Source organism: Populus nigra, chromosome 17 (assembly GCF_951802175.1).
Source record: "Populus nigra chromosome 17, ddPopNigr1.1, whole genome shotgun sequence".
Lineage (NCBI taxonomy): Eukaryota > Viridiplantae > Streptophyta > Magnoliopsida > Malpighiales > Salicaceae > Populus > Populus nigra.
The window spans coordinates 807,993-828,227 of NC_084868.1; the positions used below are offsets into that span (position 1 = coordinate 807,993).

Genomic DNA, 20,235 nt, shown 5'->3' on the forward strand with positions numbered 1-20,235 from the left:
AGAAATTTGAATTTAGTACCCTTTTCTTTCCTTCTTTATTAATTGTTGATCATCTTTAAGTATTTTGAATTTGCAGCTTTTGTTTGCTTTCTTTAGTGTTCATCTCTAGAAATGGGAGTGTATGAAAGCTGAACATTCTGCCCAGAGAGAGAGGGAGAGAGGGAGGGAGGGAGGGAAAGGGCTTCTAGATTTTAAAGAAACAATAGAAACTGAATCTTGTCCTTAAAGGGTGTCTTCTTTTGGGTGAAAAAACTGAAGTTTGAGTCAGTATTGTATCCAAGGGGGTCCCTTGCATCCATTCGCATACCTATAGTTTACAATGCTGTCATTTGTTCATGTCCATAGATGCATTGAGAAAGCAAAATTTCTTGTCACGAGGCCTCTTTGGGATTTACAATTTAGGACTTAAGAGGCCTAAACCTTAAGACACTCTTAAAAAAGATGTTAATTACCTTTAATTTTCTGTAGCTTCACATGCACAAAATTTTAGCAACAGATCTACTGAAAAGATGCAGAATCAAGAGGAAATGAACAATATTAGGCTGATTTTGGGACTGTAACATTTAATAATTAAATTGTTGGTTTGTTGGCAATTAGTCAATTGAGGTTGTTGTTAGCTAGCATGCATGATTTAGCAGGGCAATCTTGCATTTAACTTTCTTGTCCCCTTTGGAAAGTTAAAGGAGCAAAAAATCAAAATAAAGAAAAACCATGGCACTGCAGTCATGCACTTTCCCAAAGTTAGCAAAATGCAACAGTTTCTGGTTTTTTTTTTTAAATTATTATTTTAATTAAATAGTCCAAGTCTAATATCATGAACAGCCTTATATTCTGTTTTTTCAGAACAAAAGCTTGGTAATCTCTCCAAGATTTACTATAATATAAGTATATTAAAAATTACAGAAGACCGCTTTATAAATTGGACCTAATTAACTTATTTCTGCTAATATGAAGAACTGCTAGCACATGATAAGAAATTATATCATAATAAGAAGATGGTTATTCGGAGAAATTAAAAAAAGAAAAAAAGGGGTAATAATATACAATGGAAAGATTTCACTGCAACTTAATGTCAGAGAGATCAAACCAGATTTGCTTGAACACCTTAATAATAAGGTCATGATATTCATCAGAATTGAGTGAAAGATAACAAGCAAGAAGGTCTTCTAAGTCCTTTGATGCCTTGATATTGTTCTCCACTATCATCTCCATCATTGATTCCCTGAAATCCTTCTGTGGATCAAAAGAAGATTTCACAACTGCCAAGCTATCCGAAAGGCTTCTTCGCGACCGAGACAATGAACTTGTAGTTGATGACACACTCTTTCGACCATTATTGTATGCCTGGATTTTCCTATTTGAGATTCTTGGAGAATTGACTCTTAGCCTAACTCCTGGTGAAGTGACAGAATTTCTCCTGACAGTAGTATTAGTCTTATGTTCTTTCATTGCAGTAATGCTCCCTTCTTTGACAACCTTAACAGATAAAGAAGCATTAGCGTTTGTTTCCTCATATTTAGCTGAACTCCTTCTATACTTGACTGGTTCTAGGGTGTCTTTCTTCTTGAAATCTTCCATTTGATCATCAAATTTAGGGGGCTTTGTTATGATGGGAGGGAGATCAAGATCAGATATTTTGTGAAACACGTCTACATCATCTGATCTCCTAGCAATATATTTCTCATCCATGTTGATAACAATATCATCATAGTTATTAGAATCTAGTTTGCAGTCACAATTAGAACTTGACCAAGACAACATTTTATCAAATGAGTCGGTAGCAAGAACACAGTCAGACCTGAATTCTGGTGGAAATGAGTCAGAGAAATCCGTCTCCTGATCAAGAGAACTATCAGAAAGAGAAGCTGAGTAGTCTGGAGGAGAATTTGGTTTAGTCCATAGGGTAGCACGGCAGTTGCAAACGGCAGAGACAGAAGAGGTGGCTAGCTTAGGAGAGGAGGACTTGATGGTCCTTTTCCTAGCTCTTTGTTTCGATGATCTTCTTGGTAGGTCAGGAAGAAGGGTGTCTGTGGATTTTGAGTTTCTTGGGGAGGTGTGAAATTTTTGGTCACTTGAGATAAGCTCCCTGGTGTTGTAGTATGATTTTCTCGGACAAGAATTGTAGTGAGGATGTTTAGGCTTGGACGGTGGTTGCTGAGATTCAGCTACAGCTGCTGCTGATGTAGCTTGTTTTTTCTTTGTGGAATGAGTGGTGGTGTTGTGGTTCCTTGTTTTGCCCATGTCTTTGAGCTTGTAAAACCAAGCATTGGGCATCATATCTGATAATCTAAACCTATTGTTGCCCATCAAAAACACCACCCTTCCCTTCCCCTCACCCTCTTTTTCTGTGTATTTGTGAGTGAAAACAGTGGCTAGCGGAACAGAAAAAATTGTTGGATTGTCTCTGCCAAAAGCTTTGGCTGAGCCTTGAGAGTGTTGAGAGGATAACTAGAGGGACAAACTGGAATTGGAGAGAAGGGAGGTGTGGTCCATAAAGGGAGAAAAAGGCAGCATCAAAGAAATGGGGATGGGGCCAAGTGTAAATGACTTTCTGTGGCCACGACTCCTAATTCACCTAAGCAAAACATAAAATCTGGTCTCTTATAATCATCACAGTTTTTTATTACTTTAATTTATTAAAAGAACCAAGTTCTTCAACTTGTTATCCCATGTGACAAAGCCTCTGTGATTTTTTTTACTGCGAAATGCCAATCAATGTCTTCCATGATTTTCAGTCTTTTTTGTCCGATTTGCCGGCATGCAAATTACCCCCCACACGGAGTTCATGAAAGGTTGAGCAGTGTGTCGAGTGTTTCTTTCCGATAATTTTAATATATATATTTTCAATTAAAAAGTATTTTTTTTTTTTTTTGTAAAACACTCTTTGTCATAATATCAAATATACACACTCTTCATTATAATATCAAATATGTCAAATACACATCGATGAAAAACATGTGTTAGTTATTCTTTTCTTTTCAATGTACCAAAAAAAAATCATTTTAAATGAATAAAAATAAGTATTTTGAATTTTTTTCACAAATAAATATAATATTCTTGATTTTCAATGACTTTGACTTCTAACAAAACTTGCGTTCCCAGCAATTTACTTTCTTCATTATACATATATAGCCCGACCATATAATGCAATAAAGTTCATGTACTTGAATATTTTTGGCATTATAATTCGATGGAATTTTAACTATATATAATTGTAATTCAATAAAGAAACTGTTGCATGCATTTTCGCACAAATAAATTATCTCTTCATCTTTTTTTATTCTTAAAATTTTACCTTAGAGAGCTGCAATTGATCTCTCTTCTTCTTATTATTATTATTATACAAAAGTCACATAGAAAAGTGAGCATAATATATTTAGTTTATAATCATTTAATATATAAGATCATGGTATCATTACTATAAAATATATAAACTTGCATAAAAAATTGAAATTCAATAACAACATGCATATTAATTAAAATAACGCATAAGAAAATAAAATTAACTAATAGCATACATTCTAACAATATATTGAAAATATACTTAAATAAAACAAATAAAAAATACTTATTGAAGAACTTAGTATATAACCAATCTGAAATTCAATATTGTTGTCAAGAATCAAACATTTGTTTTTAAAATTTTATTATTTTTTAGTTGGTGCAAAAAAATTAGCTTTAATAAGTTCCTAAGATTTCAACAACTCCTCCTTGATTATGTACACTTAAATAAAATCCAACAAACTCAGAAATATTATATTTAATGTCTCTCTATAAAGCTTGAACCTAAACTTTAGATTATAAGAGAGAAAAAAGAATAGAGCTTCAAAAAATCATAAGAGTTAAGATGGAAAAATAGATAAAGAAGAGTGTCAAATTTTGCAGAAAAAATCTATCCAAACAGTGCAAAAAAATCAACAACCCAACATTCTTTTTCAACCCCTTTTGTAGAACTAAACTTGATGAAATTTCTCCATTATCAACTTTGATTACCCTTCATAAAATTAGAATTAAACCTGAATGTTTTTTTCTTTAAATCATATGTATTTTGAGTTGAGAAAATTATTCAGGCTTGTAAAAGATCTTTCTGGATAGAAATTGATTAGTTCTACTATTCATAGGTTGGACTAGATAGTACAGTGGGTTGGAAGAAATAATTCTTCAAGGAGTAGATCAAAGCTCAAATTTAAAATGGCAAAAAATAATTTTTTATAGTCTAAAATATCATTTTACAATAAACTCAAATCTTGGTAACTTTTTTGATTTCATGATTAGTTATTTTACTTTATGTTTCTTTATTTATACATTTTTCAGTTAATTATTTTTTATTAATGGGATTTGGCGCTCATGGCACCATGTTTGGAATATGTTTGTATGTGTGAAATTTTATGCTTCGACTTGTCCATGAGATATCTTTTAATTTTTCATATAAGGATTCATTTAATTTGCGTAAAATATTTCACATGTAAAATGTTTTCCCGTAAAATATTTTAAAGAGAAATATTTTTCAAGATGGTAGTGGTTGCAAGATGGCGTTGGTGGTGGAGGAGGAGCTGGTGAGGTGGTCCTAACAATAATGAAGAAGAGGTGGTGGTGGTGAGATGACGATCATAGTAAAGGAGATGGTCATGATGGTGGTGAAAAAAATGTGAAGGAGGAGGAGATAGTGGTGGTGGCAGAGGAAAAGGTAGTCATGGTGGTGGTGAAATGAGGGTAGTGGTTAAAATAGTTGGATGACAATGTAATTAGATTACTATTTCTAAAATATTTTATAAAATTTCATGAGCTGAAAATATTTTTCAGTAAATGAACTAAGTTTGAAAGTTGACTTTAAAATATTTTTCATTAACCAATTTTCTAGTAAAATATTTTAGAGGAAACAAACATAAAAAAATATTTCTGGAAAATTTTTTTTGTAAAACAAACATGACAAAATCTAGAAAATACACAAAATAAACAAACCTAATAAAATGAGATAGTTGCGGACTTGATCTCAAGTAAATCATTCTGAGAACTGAAATTAGTTGCAATTTTGGTGCAAAGAAAAAAAAATCAACTTTTTTCTATTTTGTTAGTGAAATGTATCCCAATAAAATAAAATAAAAATACTAAAATATAAAATTTAGAAATAGTCACCAACTTCAATACTTAAATATTTAAAATAAAACATAAACTCAATTATCAAGTTTAATATGATAGTGGAGTCATTAAGATTTAACTATATATGTAATATCTTTGAGTTCAATTTGTTAAACAATCCAAAAAAACAAGTTGATAGTGAAGGACAATATTAATCTCAATTTAAAAAATAAATATATCCTTCTAATATTTGATAATGAAGCAAAAATTAAATGAGTACATGATAACCTACAGAAAGCAAAATAAAAAAAAAACTTAATTTTCAACAAATCAAATATCAAATGATAAAATTAAAAAATAATGAAAAAAAACTAATACGAGTCCACCCGAGTAAGCTAGGCAAATACACAACTTAGTTGTGAGATTGGGATAACCTTATAGAAAATAGATGGAGTAAAACAACGAAGCTCAAATATCAAACAACTTAATATTAAAGGGCGAAATTGAAAAAAAATCTAATATAGAAAACAAAAGGCAACAAAATTTTTTTTATTCAACTCAAGTTAATCCGTTAAGCCTGCAAGCTGGGACATGAGATCAAGATAACCCTTTAAAGAGAAAAGTGAAAACAAAATCATGAATCTCAATCCCCAATAAACTCTATATCAAATGATAAAATTGAACAAAAATTAATTTAAAAAAAATATATAAAAAAAAACCGAAGTCAACTCAAGTTATCTTTAAAATCTATGACTCGAGTCATAAAGCTGAGACTAACATCATAGAAGGCAAACCTGAAAAAATCATAAAGCGATATCCCTTATCAACTAAATATCAAGGATGGAATTGAAAAAAAAATCGAAATTGAAAAAATATTAAAAATAAAAATAAATAGTAGTAAAAAAAATAAGGAGCAAATTTCAAATAAAAAATAAAACGAAAAAAATATTAAAAGATAAAATTGAAAAAAGTAATTAAGAAAATGATAAAAATAAATAAATAAATAAAAACTAAAAGAATAAAAATTAAATCTAATTAAAAATCAAATGAAAACCAATGCTATGGAAAGAAATTAAAAAACAAAATCAATAAAAAAACAAAAAACAAAATCAATCTAATTAAAAAATCAAATGAAAATGAAATGGATATTGTGGAAGCCACCGTTCTCTTCTGTTTTTTACAGTCGCTAATTGCAATAATGAAATTCACAAGTAATTGAGGAGCATTCTTCAGTATAAAGTATCAAAGTATCCACTTAAAAATATCTATAAAATTAATGAATTTGAATAAAAAAAATAAAACATATTATTAAAATCAATTAGGATATTGTTACTGATATATTGCAGACTACATGTAGATGACGTGTATTTATGCAACCACCGTATTCTAATTTATGAAAAATTGTATCCATGTACTGAAAGGAAATAACGTGAAGACAGAACACTTAACGGAACTCTTGGGAGTGCAAATCTTGTTTGGACCCTCCCTCTCCCTAGCATTGTATCAATTATCACGTGTGCGTGTGCGTGTGCGTGTGCGTGTGCGTGTGCGCTTCCAACATACAAAACTATAGGGGGTCCATCAGAGTTAAGCCGCAGACTGACAATTGACAACGTGTCTAATGCATGGGCATCGCTTCCTTCGGCTATTTTGTTTGTAGCTATGCCCTAACGGCGTGGTCCTCCCCGGCCCCCTTTTTTTTTTATCCATTTTCATCCTGAAAAGATATTTTAGTCTATACCTTATGCTACAAAAATAAAAAATATATATTTTTGTCGTCAATAAACTCTCAATCACCAACTTTTTCATAATGTCATGGGAGCAAGATAAGGCATCGACAACTCTACTCTCCAGTACTCATAATAATAAGACGCTGCAATATATATCACTCTCCATCCATAAGATGAGCATCAATCTCTACATCCACTTACCATGAGGATCGCCATCGTTTCTCCATTCTTGGTCAGCTACACACCACCGGATAACTGTAACTATTTCATGTTTTTTACTCTCTTGTACAATGATTCCCTCGAATATTTTACTAGTTTAAGTAGTAAAGAATTCTCTATTTTAATAATAAACTTATTTTACAGAAAAGCTCGTAAATCAATAATTTAAGCCTAGCTACTCCACCAACCTAATATCGCTACCGTGAAAAACCTAATCTAAGCTGAAATTTTCATGACTTCAACGGGTATATATGATCCCGAACCTAAATCCTGCCTAGTCAAAACTCATTTTCATCCTTGAAAATCATGGTTGTAAATTCTTGACAATTAATTTAATTAACTTCATTCTTATGTACTACTACCATAACAACTAGATCATTGCTTGTGCTATGTTGCAGATCAAATCAAATTTTTTAATGTAAAAATTATTCAAGTGTTGTTAATGTATTTTTTAGCAAAAGAAAAACCAAATATATTTTAAATTATATGAAGATTGACGTAATATGACCTGATTAACTTGGAAGATATAAAAACAATCAGGATGACCAATAAAAATATAGTTTGACTTAAGAAAAATCAAGATGATATTTTTATATAAATATTAAAATGACAATATATTAGATTGATTCGAATCAACTCGGATTAACTTGTTAAATTCACTGTCTAGGTTATAAGATCTTGATAACTCTAAAAAATAAAAATAAAAACTTTATTAAAATTAATTCTCAATAAACCTATTATTAAAGAATGAAATTAAAAATAAAATTCAACTAAAAAAATTAGTCAAGTCAATTTAAATTAATCTATAAAATATAAGTTATAAAATTAAAATAATCCTATATAAAACAAATCAAAATATATTGTGATTATATCCGATCTTTTATTAAGTCTTGAACTGCCTTCTCTTAAATTCGAAAATAAATTCATAACATCGGAAAAGAAGCGCACTTATCATCCAAACCAAACCCCCAAAATTGTTGCATTATTTTTAGATGGAAAAATACACGATTATCCTACATTTTAATCGTTTTTATACTTAAATTTTGTGTTTTGAAAAATTATAATTTACATTTTAGATGAATATAAAATAGACTAAAACAATATGATAATTTAGGATGTATGTAAATTGTTTTGCGCACATCTAAGTTTAAAACGTAAAATGTAATTTTCTAAAATACAATAAATATAAAAGCAACTAAATTATAGAATTGTCCAGGTAATTTTCACCTTCTAGATTTTTAGTCAGACCATGTCCTGAACTGCACCATGTTGAGAGGATGGACCAAACACTTCTGTTTGTAGTTTTCCTTGTTGGTATGCTGAGTTCAATTACGCACAAAGTATGTTTCTATGCTCAGGTGCCCCCCCTTCACGGCATTCTGCATGTTTCTTGTAATAAGGAATTGCCCCATGCCCTTTACAAGCATTACTGGTCCTACACTTGAAGACAACATGACCTACAAACTTTGGGTAGGAAGGGCCTAACATTTATAGATTTAGCAAATTCTCACGATGCTCTTCCGAATCAGGGTAGTTTCTAGCTACCGAAAGCATTATAGATCACTATCGAGGAGCATCTGTCACTCGCAGGCATGCAAATTTTTCATGTGGGGATGGTAATTATTGTCTCATTTTTCTAAATTGGAGCAAAACATTACATGGTAGCCCACAAGAAATGATTGCTCATATAGGATGTTTGACAACTAGAACAATTTGTTTTTCATGCTATCGATCAGGATCTAACCCTTAAGAAAGACTCTAAAAAAATCATTATGAATAATAATCTACTTAAGATGTGATTAGAAAATAAATCAGTCTTCACGTATCAAAACTAACTTAAAAATACGTTTAGTTTTAAGAGGAAAAATACTGTCCATATCAAGTTTAGAAGAAGAAAGATTACGAGCATAAAAAAAAATATAAAATTTTGCGGAAAAATATCTCAAACACGCGAACCCTTATTGGACTTTTAGTACTTAATTTTCTCCTTGTAATACTTTGCTGAAATAAAAGCTAATTAATGCCTTGTTCGGTAACATAAAACTTTTTATTTATTTATCATTATTTGAGAGAAGTATTTTTAATCTGATTAAATTGAATGAGATGCAAATATAAGCATAACAATAATAGATGATTTTCAAAACTTGTAAATAATATATTAATAATGTATTAATTAAGATTCAATAAAATTCTTAATAAATATTAGAATGATTATTATACAAGTGGAATCTACATTCCAAACTGAAAATACATAAAAAAAAAAAAAACTTGTAATAATTAATAACCCAAAAGCACTGCATTCTTTGACACACAAAAAAAGGCAGAACGATGTCGCAACACCTTTTTTATTTAATTAAAAAAAACTTGAAAAGTCACAACTCAAGACCATTGAAGGAAGTGTCATAAACTAGCTGGCCTTAAACGATGTCGTAATTCCAGCAAGTTTCAAGTATCTATCAAGCACCACCTTTTCTTTTCGGGTACGCTCATACCTTATATCAATGACTCCATATATTGCAATGTCAAATACTGCATCAATGGAGAGGAGAAGAATGACTGTACAGAAAAAATATATAGATGGTATAATTGTAATCAGATGAAGAATGTAAGGTTATTTTTGTCCGAAAAGTTCTTACTAAGGTGGAAAAAGGTGGAGAAGCGCCTTTTCCAGCATCAAGTTTTGTCTTGGGAAAATGGAGAAACTTGTTTTCTTTTTTCATTTGTAAAAAGACATCATTTAAACTAAAATTACTTTTTCGATGTTTATTTTTCTATTTTTCTTGAAAAAAATGGAGTAATATTTTATTATTGAATTTCATAAGTTAAACAACCTTATTTATATTAGTACTAGGTATATATTTTAAACCGAAAAAAATTATAATAAATAATTATAGAGTTATAATAGAAATTTCTAAACTAAATAGAAAAATAAAATTATCAAGTACAATATTTGATTTTCTAAACTAAATAAATAAAAATAAAAATAACTAAGAAAATATTTTTTTCTAAAAATCCTTCTACATTAATCTCTCTAGTTAGAAAGAACTCTTCCTTGAATTTTGGTCTTTAAATCATTGTTCTTGAATGAATTACTATGTTGTTGATTATGATAATTAGAGCTATAAGATTGGAAACACCTTTATTCATGATCTTTAGAAGAAGAGTTATTTCAATGTTTTTTCCTGAATGATAATTAGAGCTATAAGTTTGGAAACACTTTTATTCATGATCCTTAGAAGAAGAGTTATTTCAATGTCTTTTCCTGAAGAGTTATTTCAATGAGAGCTGTGTGTGTGTGTGTGTGAAATTCTAAACCTCTATGATACTCATCTCAATCCAAAGGTTATTTCCTCCACTCTCACCTTAAAAAGAGGTTTTTTAAATCTGATCATGGATCCATGATAACTCTCTTCACGACCCTCAAGAGTTTTCAGCTCTGCTTAATATCAGACCAATTCTATAATCTTTATATGCATGTTCTTTATCACCAGTTTTTTATTGTCTCTTTCTTATGGGAAAATCATTCAATCCCCTACCATAGAAGCATGTCATGTTCTGTATCATCTTTCAACCATAGTTATACCAACACATTACTAATAACCAAGAATTGGTAGACTCCACTGTTAACCAACATAAATGAAAACAATACAATAAATATATTAAGCATAAAGAAAGACAAAATTCTATAAAAATATGTCTCAGAACACAAGAATTCTTATTGGACTTTATTACTCAATTTTCTCTTTGTAATGCTTGCTGAAATATAAGCAAAACAACTTGTTTTTATAATGCTAAGTTTATTTTAAAGAGAAAAAAATTGTAATAAATAATTATAAAATTGTTATATAAATTTCTAATGGTGTTTAAAAAATCCAAGTATCTAAAATATTTGCATTAACCCATTAAAGTTAGATAATATGAATATTACAAATGTTAGTGGATTAAAAAAACTAAATGAATGGATATTATGGGTTGGGTGACGAGTTGGGATGTTTGAAACCCGCTCAACCCGACCCAACCCATCCATTTAGTAAGTGTAATAACCCAAGAAAGTCTTTAGTATAAATACTATTTTTTTCTACTTTTAAATTTTTTTTCCACTATTTAATTTTTTTGTCTTTTCTCTTTATCCTGTGACGCGTTGCACAACCATACCACACCCATAGCTCTCATTCTCCTTTTATTCTCATTGTTTCTCTCTTATTTAGCCACACCCACAACCTCACTCTTTCTAGTTTCTTCAATTCTTATTTTGTAGGTTAGTAATTTTTTTCTTATAACAAAATAGCTTTGATTTTGTGTTAATTAATATTTTTTAAAAAAATGTGTTAAAGATGAGGTTGATTGAATCCTTGGGGAAAAGGGATAAATAAGACTCGGTAATGTCTTAAGCAAGTATTATCCAGTCTAATTGTAGTGCCTTGCTTTTTTCAATTAACAATTCAATTTCTCTTTCATTTTCCAGAAGAGTTTTGTCAATTGATGTCTCATAGTGGTTGCATTTTTATGATTACATAAAAGAACATACTAGCCTTTCTTTTTGGTGATGGGAGGTGGGGGTGTTGGTGGGGATTTCAAGTGATTGCATTTGAGTAAGTCCACTTCATTTTTTTTTACCTAGATGAATTGTCTTGCTGAAACATAATTACAAAGAAAATTAATCATGTATGAACAAAAAGTCTTTTCCTAGGAGGACTATAAATTTATTAGAATTTTCTATTATATATTTTAGCATTTCTGTTCATCACTGATTAGTCTAGAAAGATATGGTAGTAACTTTTTTTTTCCTAAACATCTCTAAATTTGGTTTTCTATACAAATTAATTAGTGCCTTAATTTTTATGCTCGCTCGATACTTTACCGGGAAAAGTTTGTAAAGGTTTGTATTTCTTACTAAATATATGTTCATACAATCATATTTGTTCTCGTTATAAACAACTATTAAACATCAATCCAAACTTGTTGACATTAGCTATATGGATCTTTTTGCACCATTCAACTTGATCATACATTTTCTCATTATATTTTAAATATTTTATACCATAAAAGAAATTCATTATATTTATGTTAAACATCAATACAAACTTATTGGCATCAACTAAGTTATTAAATAATTTATTTATATTATAAATAAATGAAAAGGATAAATTATATCAAATAAATTCTCTACTAGATGTGATTTGAGGTATTAAGCATTTTTCCTCTTGTATTGTATTTTATTATATACAAAAGCCAACTCGTGAATAAATGTAATATTCATAAAAAGTTTATCTCAACCTAATATATCTAACTTGCTCGAGTCCAAGTAAAATTTGAATGGGTCGGGTTTAAAATTTGTAAAATATCAGAAGTTAGGTTTGATGCAATTATAAGCCTAAATCCGATCCAACTATATCCATGAATACCCCTATAAATTTGTAAACTAAATAGAAAAAATAAGATTATCAAACGTAATATTTAATTTCTTAAACTAAACAAATAAAAATAACTAACATACAAAAAGTTTGGCTTTTCACTATAGGAATGAACAATAAAAAGCCAAACATTTTTTCACTTTGATCCTCAAAATCTTTTAGGATTTTGTTTTCAATTTCATCCTCAAATATTGGGTTTACTGGATATAGGGCTCGAAAGTTGGGCTTGCTAGGTATAAGGCTTCATAATTTGTTTTGATTTATTTTTTATGGAGTTATTCTGGTCTCGTAACTTAAGTCACTAGTTTTGCGAGTTAGCCATGTTGACTTTGGTCATTTTTTGTTTATTTTTTAATTTTTTTTAATTTCATTTTTCAACATTAGATTGATTAGGAAGTAGGATTTATAAATTTTTTTATTTGTTTTGTATAGGGCTATCATGATCTTATGACCCAAGTCGCGGGTTAGGCCGGTTGATTTAGATTTTTTTATCCTTTTTTAGTTATTTTTTTAATTTCATCATTTAATATTATGTTGATTGGGAATTAGGTTTCATAACTTATTTTGATTTGTATTTTATGAGGTTATCCCGGTCTCGTGACCGGGTCATAGTTCTGATCGGTTGACTCGGGTGATTTTTTGTGTCCTTTTTTACTTGATTTTTTTTTTAATTTCACCCATCAATATTGAGTTTATTGGGAATTAAGTTTCATAATTTGTTTCGATTTGCTTTCTATGTGATTATCTCGGTCTTATGACCAATGTTTGGCAGGTTAATTCGAGTTAACTTGACTCATTTCTTTAGTTGATTTTTGTTATCAATTTCAACATTTAACATTGGGTTGATTGAGAATTAGGTATAATAATTTTTTTATTTGCTTTCTATAGGGTTATCAGGGTCTCATGATCGGGGTAGCGGATTTTATAAGTTAACTCTAGTTGACCTGAGTCAATCTAAAATGTATTCGTTTCAATTTTTTTTTTTTAAAAAATGTTGTTCTAATTTTTTAAATCAAACTGTATTTTTATCGATAGGGTTATTTTTTGATCTATCAAGGTGACCACGTCACATCAAATCAATCTCTATACATTTTAATTTATTATTTTTTACTAAAAAAATACAATAACAACACCTAACTTTTCTTATGTTAAAAAAAAATCCAACAGCGCAAAGATCTAGTTGTTTTCTAAAAACGTTGTCGCATCAGGTTTTAGCGATAATCTAGGTCCAGGTCAGGTGCCTATTCATGGATATATGCAAGAATATTGGTGATGCAGCCCATATCGTCTAGCCCAAGATATAATGAAGCTTTGACAAGCGGCACAATTTTGATGTGGGCCGTCAATAACTTTATATTATAAATATGATGTCCGGGTGTCTTCCTCTACAACGTTGGATATTGTCTAATTTTAGTCCTAAAAGAAAACTTCAAAAAACTAATTTAATAAAACAGCAATTCGTTGTTGCTATTTACGATTCCATAATATTAATTCAATTATTAATTTCAAAACCTAAATCTTATTCACTCCCGCAAAAACCTTTCCTGAATTAAAAAAATGGAATGTTAACATCTCATTTGCTAGAGCAAGCAATTTCATTTAAATTTAAATTTTTTTTAGTTTTTAATAAAGAATGTCCACAGACAATATATATATATATGATGCTACTGGCCTATGAGGATTTTTCAAATTAAATAAACAAAATGGGAAAAAAATAGCCCATTGGAACTCACGGCAGTAGGCTTGTTTAGAAAGCAGCAATTAAAATTGCTATGCGGAGGAGACCATCGGCCTAGCTCCATGGGCTATGCAGCTCAAATTCTGCTAGTTTATGGACAAGAATTCTGGAAAGGCATTTTAGGTAGAAATAAGTACATTACATCCGGTTTATTTTTTTTTATGTTTTATAAATGTTTTTGAAAAAAAATTATTTTTTTTACTAATATATCCTACGAACCCAGCCAACCAGTTGGTTCACCTTATTTGTGAATATCAAGGTTTTTGTCATTTTTTCCAGGTTTACAAACGTGCCTTAAATAGCTCCATGTAGAGAATTACATCAATATATTGCACACAAGTATCAATATTCACTCCCATTTGTCACGCTTACAATGGCACATCAGCAATTTCTTGTTCAGAAATTCTATTGTTCTTCAGCTACTGCTAGTAGCTGTATCTTACACCAGCTAGCCTAAGAATTTTATAGGCATGTTGAATTAAAGAAAGAAAGAAATAATGAAGATCATGAAAGAATAAAAATATGAAAAATAGCTAGAATCTGATGACATACATCGACAAAAATTAGTTAACGACATTGTTGGTGCGCTTGCTAGGGCCAGATGGGGGTAAGGGACTACCCTTCGGAAGGAGATTAAGCAGCAAGGGCCTGTACTTGTTAACTTCCTCCCCTTCTGGGACATCATTTCCTCCCGATAAAGCTAGGTCTGGTCCTTGCTGGATAGCATCGACGTTGTGCAGTAGAGAGCCACCTAAGAGCCTGGCATGTGCAGGTTGAGACATAGCCATGACAAGCAAGAGTATCAAGATAGCACCATTGATTTTATTAAATCCAACCATGTTGCAAAGCTGAATCTGCTCACAGAAGCAATGAGAGGATTGTGAAAACACGAAGAGGTAGGGAGGAAGAAGAGAGGCTATAATGGTATCAAAAGGTGAGGAATGGACTTGAGTTTTGCGTGTTGCTGAAAGACCATAAGCTCTTATAGAGAAAAGTCAGCATTTGAAGGTTCTTCGTAGAAACAATAAGTCAATAACGTGTTTCTGACATGGGATTTTGACTTTTCACTCGTTCTTTCCCTTTGAATGCTATCTGCTACGTTGACATTGGAAAAACTCACAAGCCGCAAATCTAACACGTTTTCAAGTCGGTGCATGGCTCTTTGCACATTTGTCCCTGTTGAAGACTGGCCAATTGAGGGTAGTGGAACTAGTCTCCCAGGAGGACCCTTGATGCTGGTGCCAAACTTGTGAATTTCAGCATCATTTGGCTTGGCAATTCAATCAATTTCTAGATCACTCTCTGGGTTTGGTCCACAGAGGCATCAAATTTGTTTGTTTTTTTCTACTTCACCAGATGCAGAAAGGCTTTTTTATAAATGACTAGACAGCAGATGTTAAAGAACATGAAATTCTCAATGAATCTTGTAAGCAAAAATCTACAAATGTCTAAGATTTACTTACAATTTATAAACAAATAACAAACAGAGATGTGTTAAACTGATATGACCACTCTTGATGAGGAACTATTCGAAGTTGCAACCGTACTATGACCCTCCAAAAAATCACCATCCAAACCAGCTGCCCATCTTTTAACAGTCCTAAACAAACTAGAGGCCTTTCTTCTTGCTCTCACTGTCCCTGATCCCATCAATTCCCATATAATCCTTTCGATTCCAGTTATCGTTGCAAGCTCTGCCACCATCTCTGCTCCCCCTTTTCGACAGATGGTGACGAGTGTTGCCACCGCGCTTTCGCGAGCTGTCTCCGATCCTTCCCTCATCAATGTGCCCAACTTCTTTATCGTGTTATGCGCGGCTGCAACCGCCATTATCCCTCCTCTCTTTACCACCATTTCGAGTATCGCCGCGGCTTCTACCGGCAGCACATTGATCATTTCTTTAACCACATCAACCACTCCTTCCTCAACTAACCTCCGAGCTGCCTCTCTATCCCCCGCCAAATTCAAAATTGCCACCAATGCATCCCTCTTGGGACCCGGGGGCCCGCTTTTGGCTAAATCCATCAACCCCTTAATGACACGTGTCTTCCTCCCGAGCAGTTTCCTATGGGAGTGCACACAAGATAGGCTGAATATAGTTGCAGCTGCATTCCCCTTCGCCTCCCACGTGGCACCCGTGCGTAACACCTCGATAACGCCGTTCAAAGCCTTGCCGTTTTCCATGATCCTTGTTTTGTTCGCTTCAAGAATGGAAAGATTTAACATAGCTGTAACGGCGTTAACTTGTAAGTTCAGAGACCCCACACCTACATCCGAACCTAAATATCTCGCGAGCACTGGGATGGCCCCAGCCTCAGCGATGCAGGCTCGGGAATCCGAATTACTCTTTGCAAGTGTACGAAGCTCATAAATAACTCCGTTAACCGCTTCCAGTGACTGCGAGGCCGACATTTTGTTCACCAAAAACGACGCCGTCATCTTAGTAGCCACAAGCGCTGCCTTGTTTTTTATAACGCCGTTAGTTCTGTTATTATCTCCCGCCGTTTCAAACGGTATTTTCAGCTCTCGGCACCACATGGCTATCAAATTCTTCAAAGCTTGGTTGGGTATCAAGCTGGTGTGGACCAGGGCCTGACCTGTCTTCGGACACGTGTTGTGCCCTGATTCAATCCAGAGAGCAATACTCTCTCGATCGTACGTCTGACCTGTGGCCATCACAACTGGGTCCCGCATTAAATCCAGGCTTATCGGACACCGGAAATCTGCCGGGATGTTCGCATCCGATGCTAGTTTTTTCGTCTTGCTATCAGACCCTGGTGTCAATGGCTCGAACAGCACGCATTTCGCGTACCGAACGAGTCCTATCAAAGCAATCATGTCGGACTTCACTTTCTCATCTTTTTGGTTTTGAACTTCATCTTCAAGATTCTCAATTTCTTCTTTGCAAGATAAAGAATTGGGTAACCCCAGGAAATCAAAAATCTCTGCCAGCTTTGAGTTATCAGGGACAATCTCCTTCTGAATCCGATCAAGCATTGTTAACACGTCGAGCCGCAAACTGGAATCTCTTTTATCGACAAAGACTTTTGCCTGGGAGCATTGTTTCCTTAACAGCAAAAACAATTCTTCAACGTCTTCGCTAACCTCGACTTCCTTGACAGAAAAAATATCCAAAAGTGTTGCTAATTCTACCGTCAGCTCATGGAAATTATTAGCAACCGACTCGCTTTGCATCAATAGCCACATCTTGCTTCCATTCACGCAGTCTTCAAGCAAGGTCTTGATTCTTTGAAGAACTAAGTACATTTCTTCGAAGCATAAGAGAGTTGGAGATAAAACTATAATTGGTTTTTTCAAAAGTTCCTCGAATAAGATTGCGAGGATCTTCGCTTTACGTATGATGGACAAAGAGTTACGTTTCAGAAGAAACTGAAGAGGTTTGAGAGAAGATATTTCTTGGGAGAGTAGAAAGAGAGATTGGAGAAGCCTCTGGTCAGAAAATTTTGGTGGAATAAATGCTCCGGCTGATGGCCTCCGTTTTCTTGGCGGGAAAACTTGAGGAGGAATTATTGCCATGAAGTATTATAGCAGGGAGTTTTCTTTCAGAAACAAAGAGAAATGATTTCAAGGGATGATGATGAAGATGGTAGGCTTTTCTTGGCTTTTGATTGAAGGAGAAGATTATGGGTTTGGTTTTCTTAGTTGAAGGACAAGCTGTTTCTTACAATGTTGGGCACTTCTTCTTTTTTACACTTCTCCTAATTTGTTTTTCGGCATTTGTTTTATATAAGCTGAAAAATGAAGGAGAGGTCAGCTGTGATGAATTGCGATTCAATTACAATTGATATAGCTGGTTTTTGACTGCTTTTGCTTGTTCTTGTTAATAATAAAATGGATTAATATTGTGTTTAATTGAGCCTGCAGCTGCAGGTCGTTTACTTGGTAATTAGCAAGATTTTTTCAACTTTTTTTTTTTGTTTTTTTATTGAAGTTAATAGTAAAACGAACTTGATCAAAGAAGGCTGTGATGTTCTGGATTGAGTCGACCAAACATAGATGGTTTTATTTTGTTTCTTTAATTGCGAGCCGTCAGAATTTTTTAGATTAAAGATAATTAAGTACATCTTTAAAATTAATTTTTAAAATATTTGTGCATTAAGAAAAACTCGAATTAAGAATATAAAAATAAATAAGAATATGAATTAAACCATTTTTTCAATCCAAAGATATTTTTAAGTAAATATCACCATGTTATAAAGTAACACAAAAAGAAATTTGACGGTACTCATGTTATAATGAGATATTTGATACATGTTATGTTTGGTAATATACTGTATTATATTTTTTTAATTAGAAAATCATTAAAATAGAGTTTTTTCACAATTTTTTTACATCAAAATCATAAAAAAAATACCTAAAAAATATTAATTTTATATTTTTTTTCAATTACAGGCAATTATAACAAAAAAGAGAAAAATAAATATAGAAAGAAGAGACAAACACACACTAAGTTCTTTCTTAAACACAAAATAGTATATAGTTGCGGGCAAGTACATGTACATTAATTAATTTGCACATTCAATTGTGTGTTTTGTACAAACGTATGAACTGGTATGCACTTACTTATCATATCATATAATATATATATATATATATTGTATACAATAAGTTGTAATGTAGGCGTAGGGTGGCTGTGGACCAGTTCTGTATCGACCGTCACCTATCCACTATTTGTCAATAAATGAATAATTCATGCATTGTTTGCTGCTTCCTTTATCATTCATTGCTGGCTAGGGCTAGCTTTTTAAGATACTTTTACTTTCTTTTCTTTTTCTTTTCTTTTTTTTATCTTTTTAAAAAGATAAAGATATAAATGTCTAAAAGAATGTGTGTTCCATAACTAAACTTCAATGATTAGACCATTGGGTTGCCAGCTTCTTGGGTTAAGAATATAAATTATTAATTGTTTTTCTCTTAACAAATGTTTTAATATAAAGTTTTCAATGTAAACTATGTAAAATTATGATATATTAAATAAATAATTTCAAATTTATATTTAAATTAAAACATATATAAACAACCCTACACCACATAACATAAAAAAATAGAGTTTTTGACCAACTTTTTCTTATGGCTAATGTGCTTTGAACAAGCCAATGTCGATATGGTGAGATCCTTTCTAATGGCTAACAAGAACCAGTCCTATAATTGATGAATGTGTTTTATTAATAACAAATATATTAAAAAGGTGATTTCCTCTTATTTTATTATTCACTACAAAAATAGAGTGACATATATCATCACTGTAACAAATATACTCAAAGGGAAGATGATTTTCTTGTATTCATAGATATACTTTACACTATTCACTACAATAGTAGTGTGACATTTTTAGCCTTGGCTAAAAATATTGGTTGCCTTTAAATCATGGGTGTTTTGATATTTTCACACTGTATATTAGTCATTATTAATTTGTTTGGAGGCATTTTTTTATATTTAATATTTTAATGAATAGTAAAAAAACCAAAATACCCCAAATAGTAAAAAAACTTCAATTGTTTCGGGTAGGAGTATTTAGATATTTTTATTTTTTAATACATAGTACAATTAAACATGTACCCTTATATCCAAGAAATTTAATTCATTAGGAGCAGGGGTATTAGCGTCCTTTTGTCTTGGTCTTTTTTTGTTAATCGTTAGTTTGGTTAAGGGTAGTGATATAATTTAACATTAAAATAATATTTTTTAATTAGAAAACATTGATGGCTCGTGCACAGCACGCGCCAACACATGGAAACTTAATAATAATAAAATTAGATTTAATTTATTGGGAACTAGATTTCGTGGTTTTTCTAAATTGAATGCTTCAGGTCTAATGACTCGGATAATAAATTTAAAAATTTAATGATTTTTTTAAAATAAAATATTTTATGATTCTTTTTATTTCTTTATCGGGTTGTTATAGTCACATAATCTAGATAGGAAGTTTAATGAGATATCTCATAGTGACTTAACTTTAATTAGCATTGTTACATGTTTATCATGTTTATCATGAATGATTTTTTATGTTTTTTTAACTCTATTTCAATACTTA

At 31.6% G+C, this 20,235-nt stretch overlaps 2 protein-coding genes across 2 annotated transcripts; both read right to left on the reverse strand.

Moving 5' to 3' along the window:
• Nucleotides 1–967: 967 nt before the first annotated feature.
• LOC133677021 (transcription repressor OFP2-like) lies at nucleotides 968–2,520 on the reverse strand. The gene has a single exon (XM_062098843.1). It carries the CDS (start codon nucleotides 2,305–2,307, stop codon nucleotides 1,057–1,059), a length of 1,251 nt encoding a protein of 416 aa, XP_061954827.1. The 5' UTR covers nucleotides 2,308–2,520; the 3' UTR covers nucleotides 968–1,056.
• Nucleotides 2,521–15,576: 13,056 nt separating this feature from the next.
• Nucleotides 15,577–17,970, reverse strand: LOC133676578 (U-box domain-containing protein 16-like). Its single transcript, XM_062098267.1, has one exon. The coding sequence runs from the start codon at nucleotides 17,715–17,717 to the stop codon at nucleotides 15,675–15,677; it is 2,043 nt and encodes a 680-aa protein (XP_061954251.1). The 5' UTR covers nucleotides 17,718–17,970; the 3' UTR covers nucleotides 15,577–15,674.
• Between the last annotated feature and the right edge of the window lie 2,265 nt (nucleotides 17,971–20,235).

What these genes read in the sequence shown, in the direction of transcription:
- LOC133677021 (XM_062098843.1), bottom strand. Translation starts at nt 2,307, where the DNA reads ATGGGCAACAATAGGTTTAGATTATCAGATATGATGCCCAATGCTTGG.
- LOC133676578 (XM_062098267.1), bottom strand. Translation starts at nt 17,717, where the DNA reads ATGGCAATAATTCCTCCTCAAGTTTTCCCGCCAAGAAAACGGAGGCCA.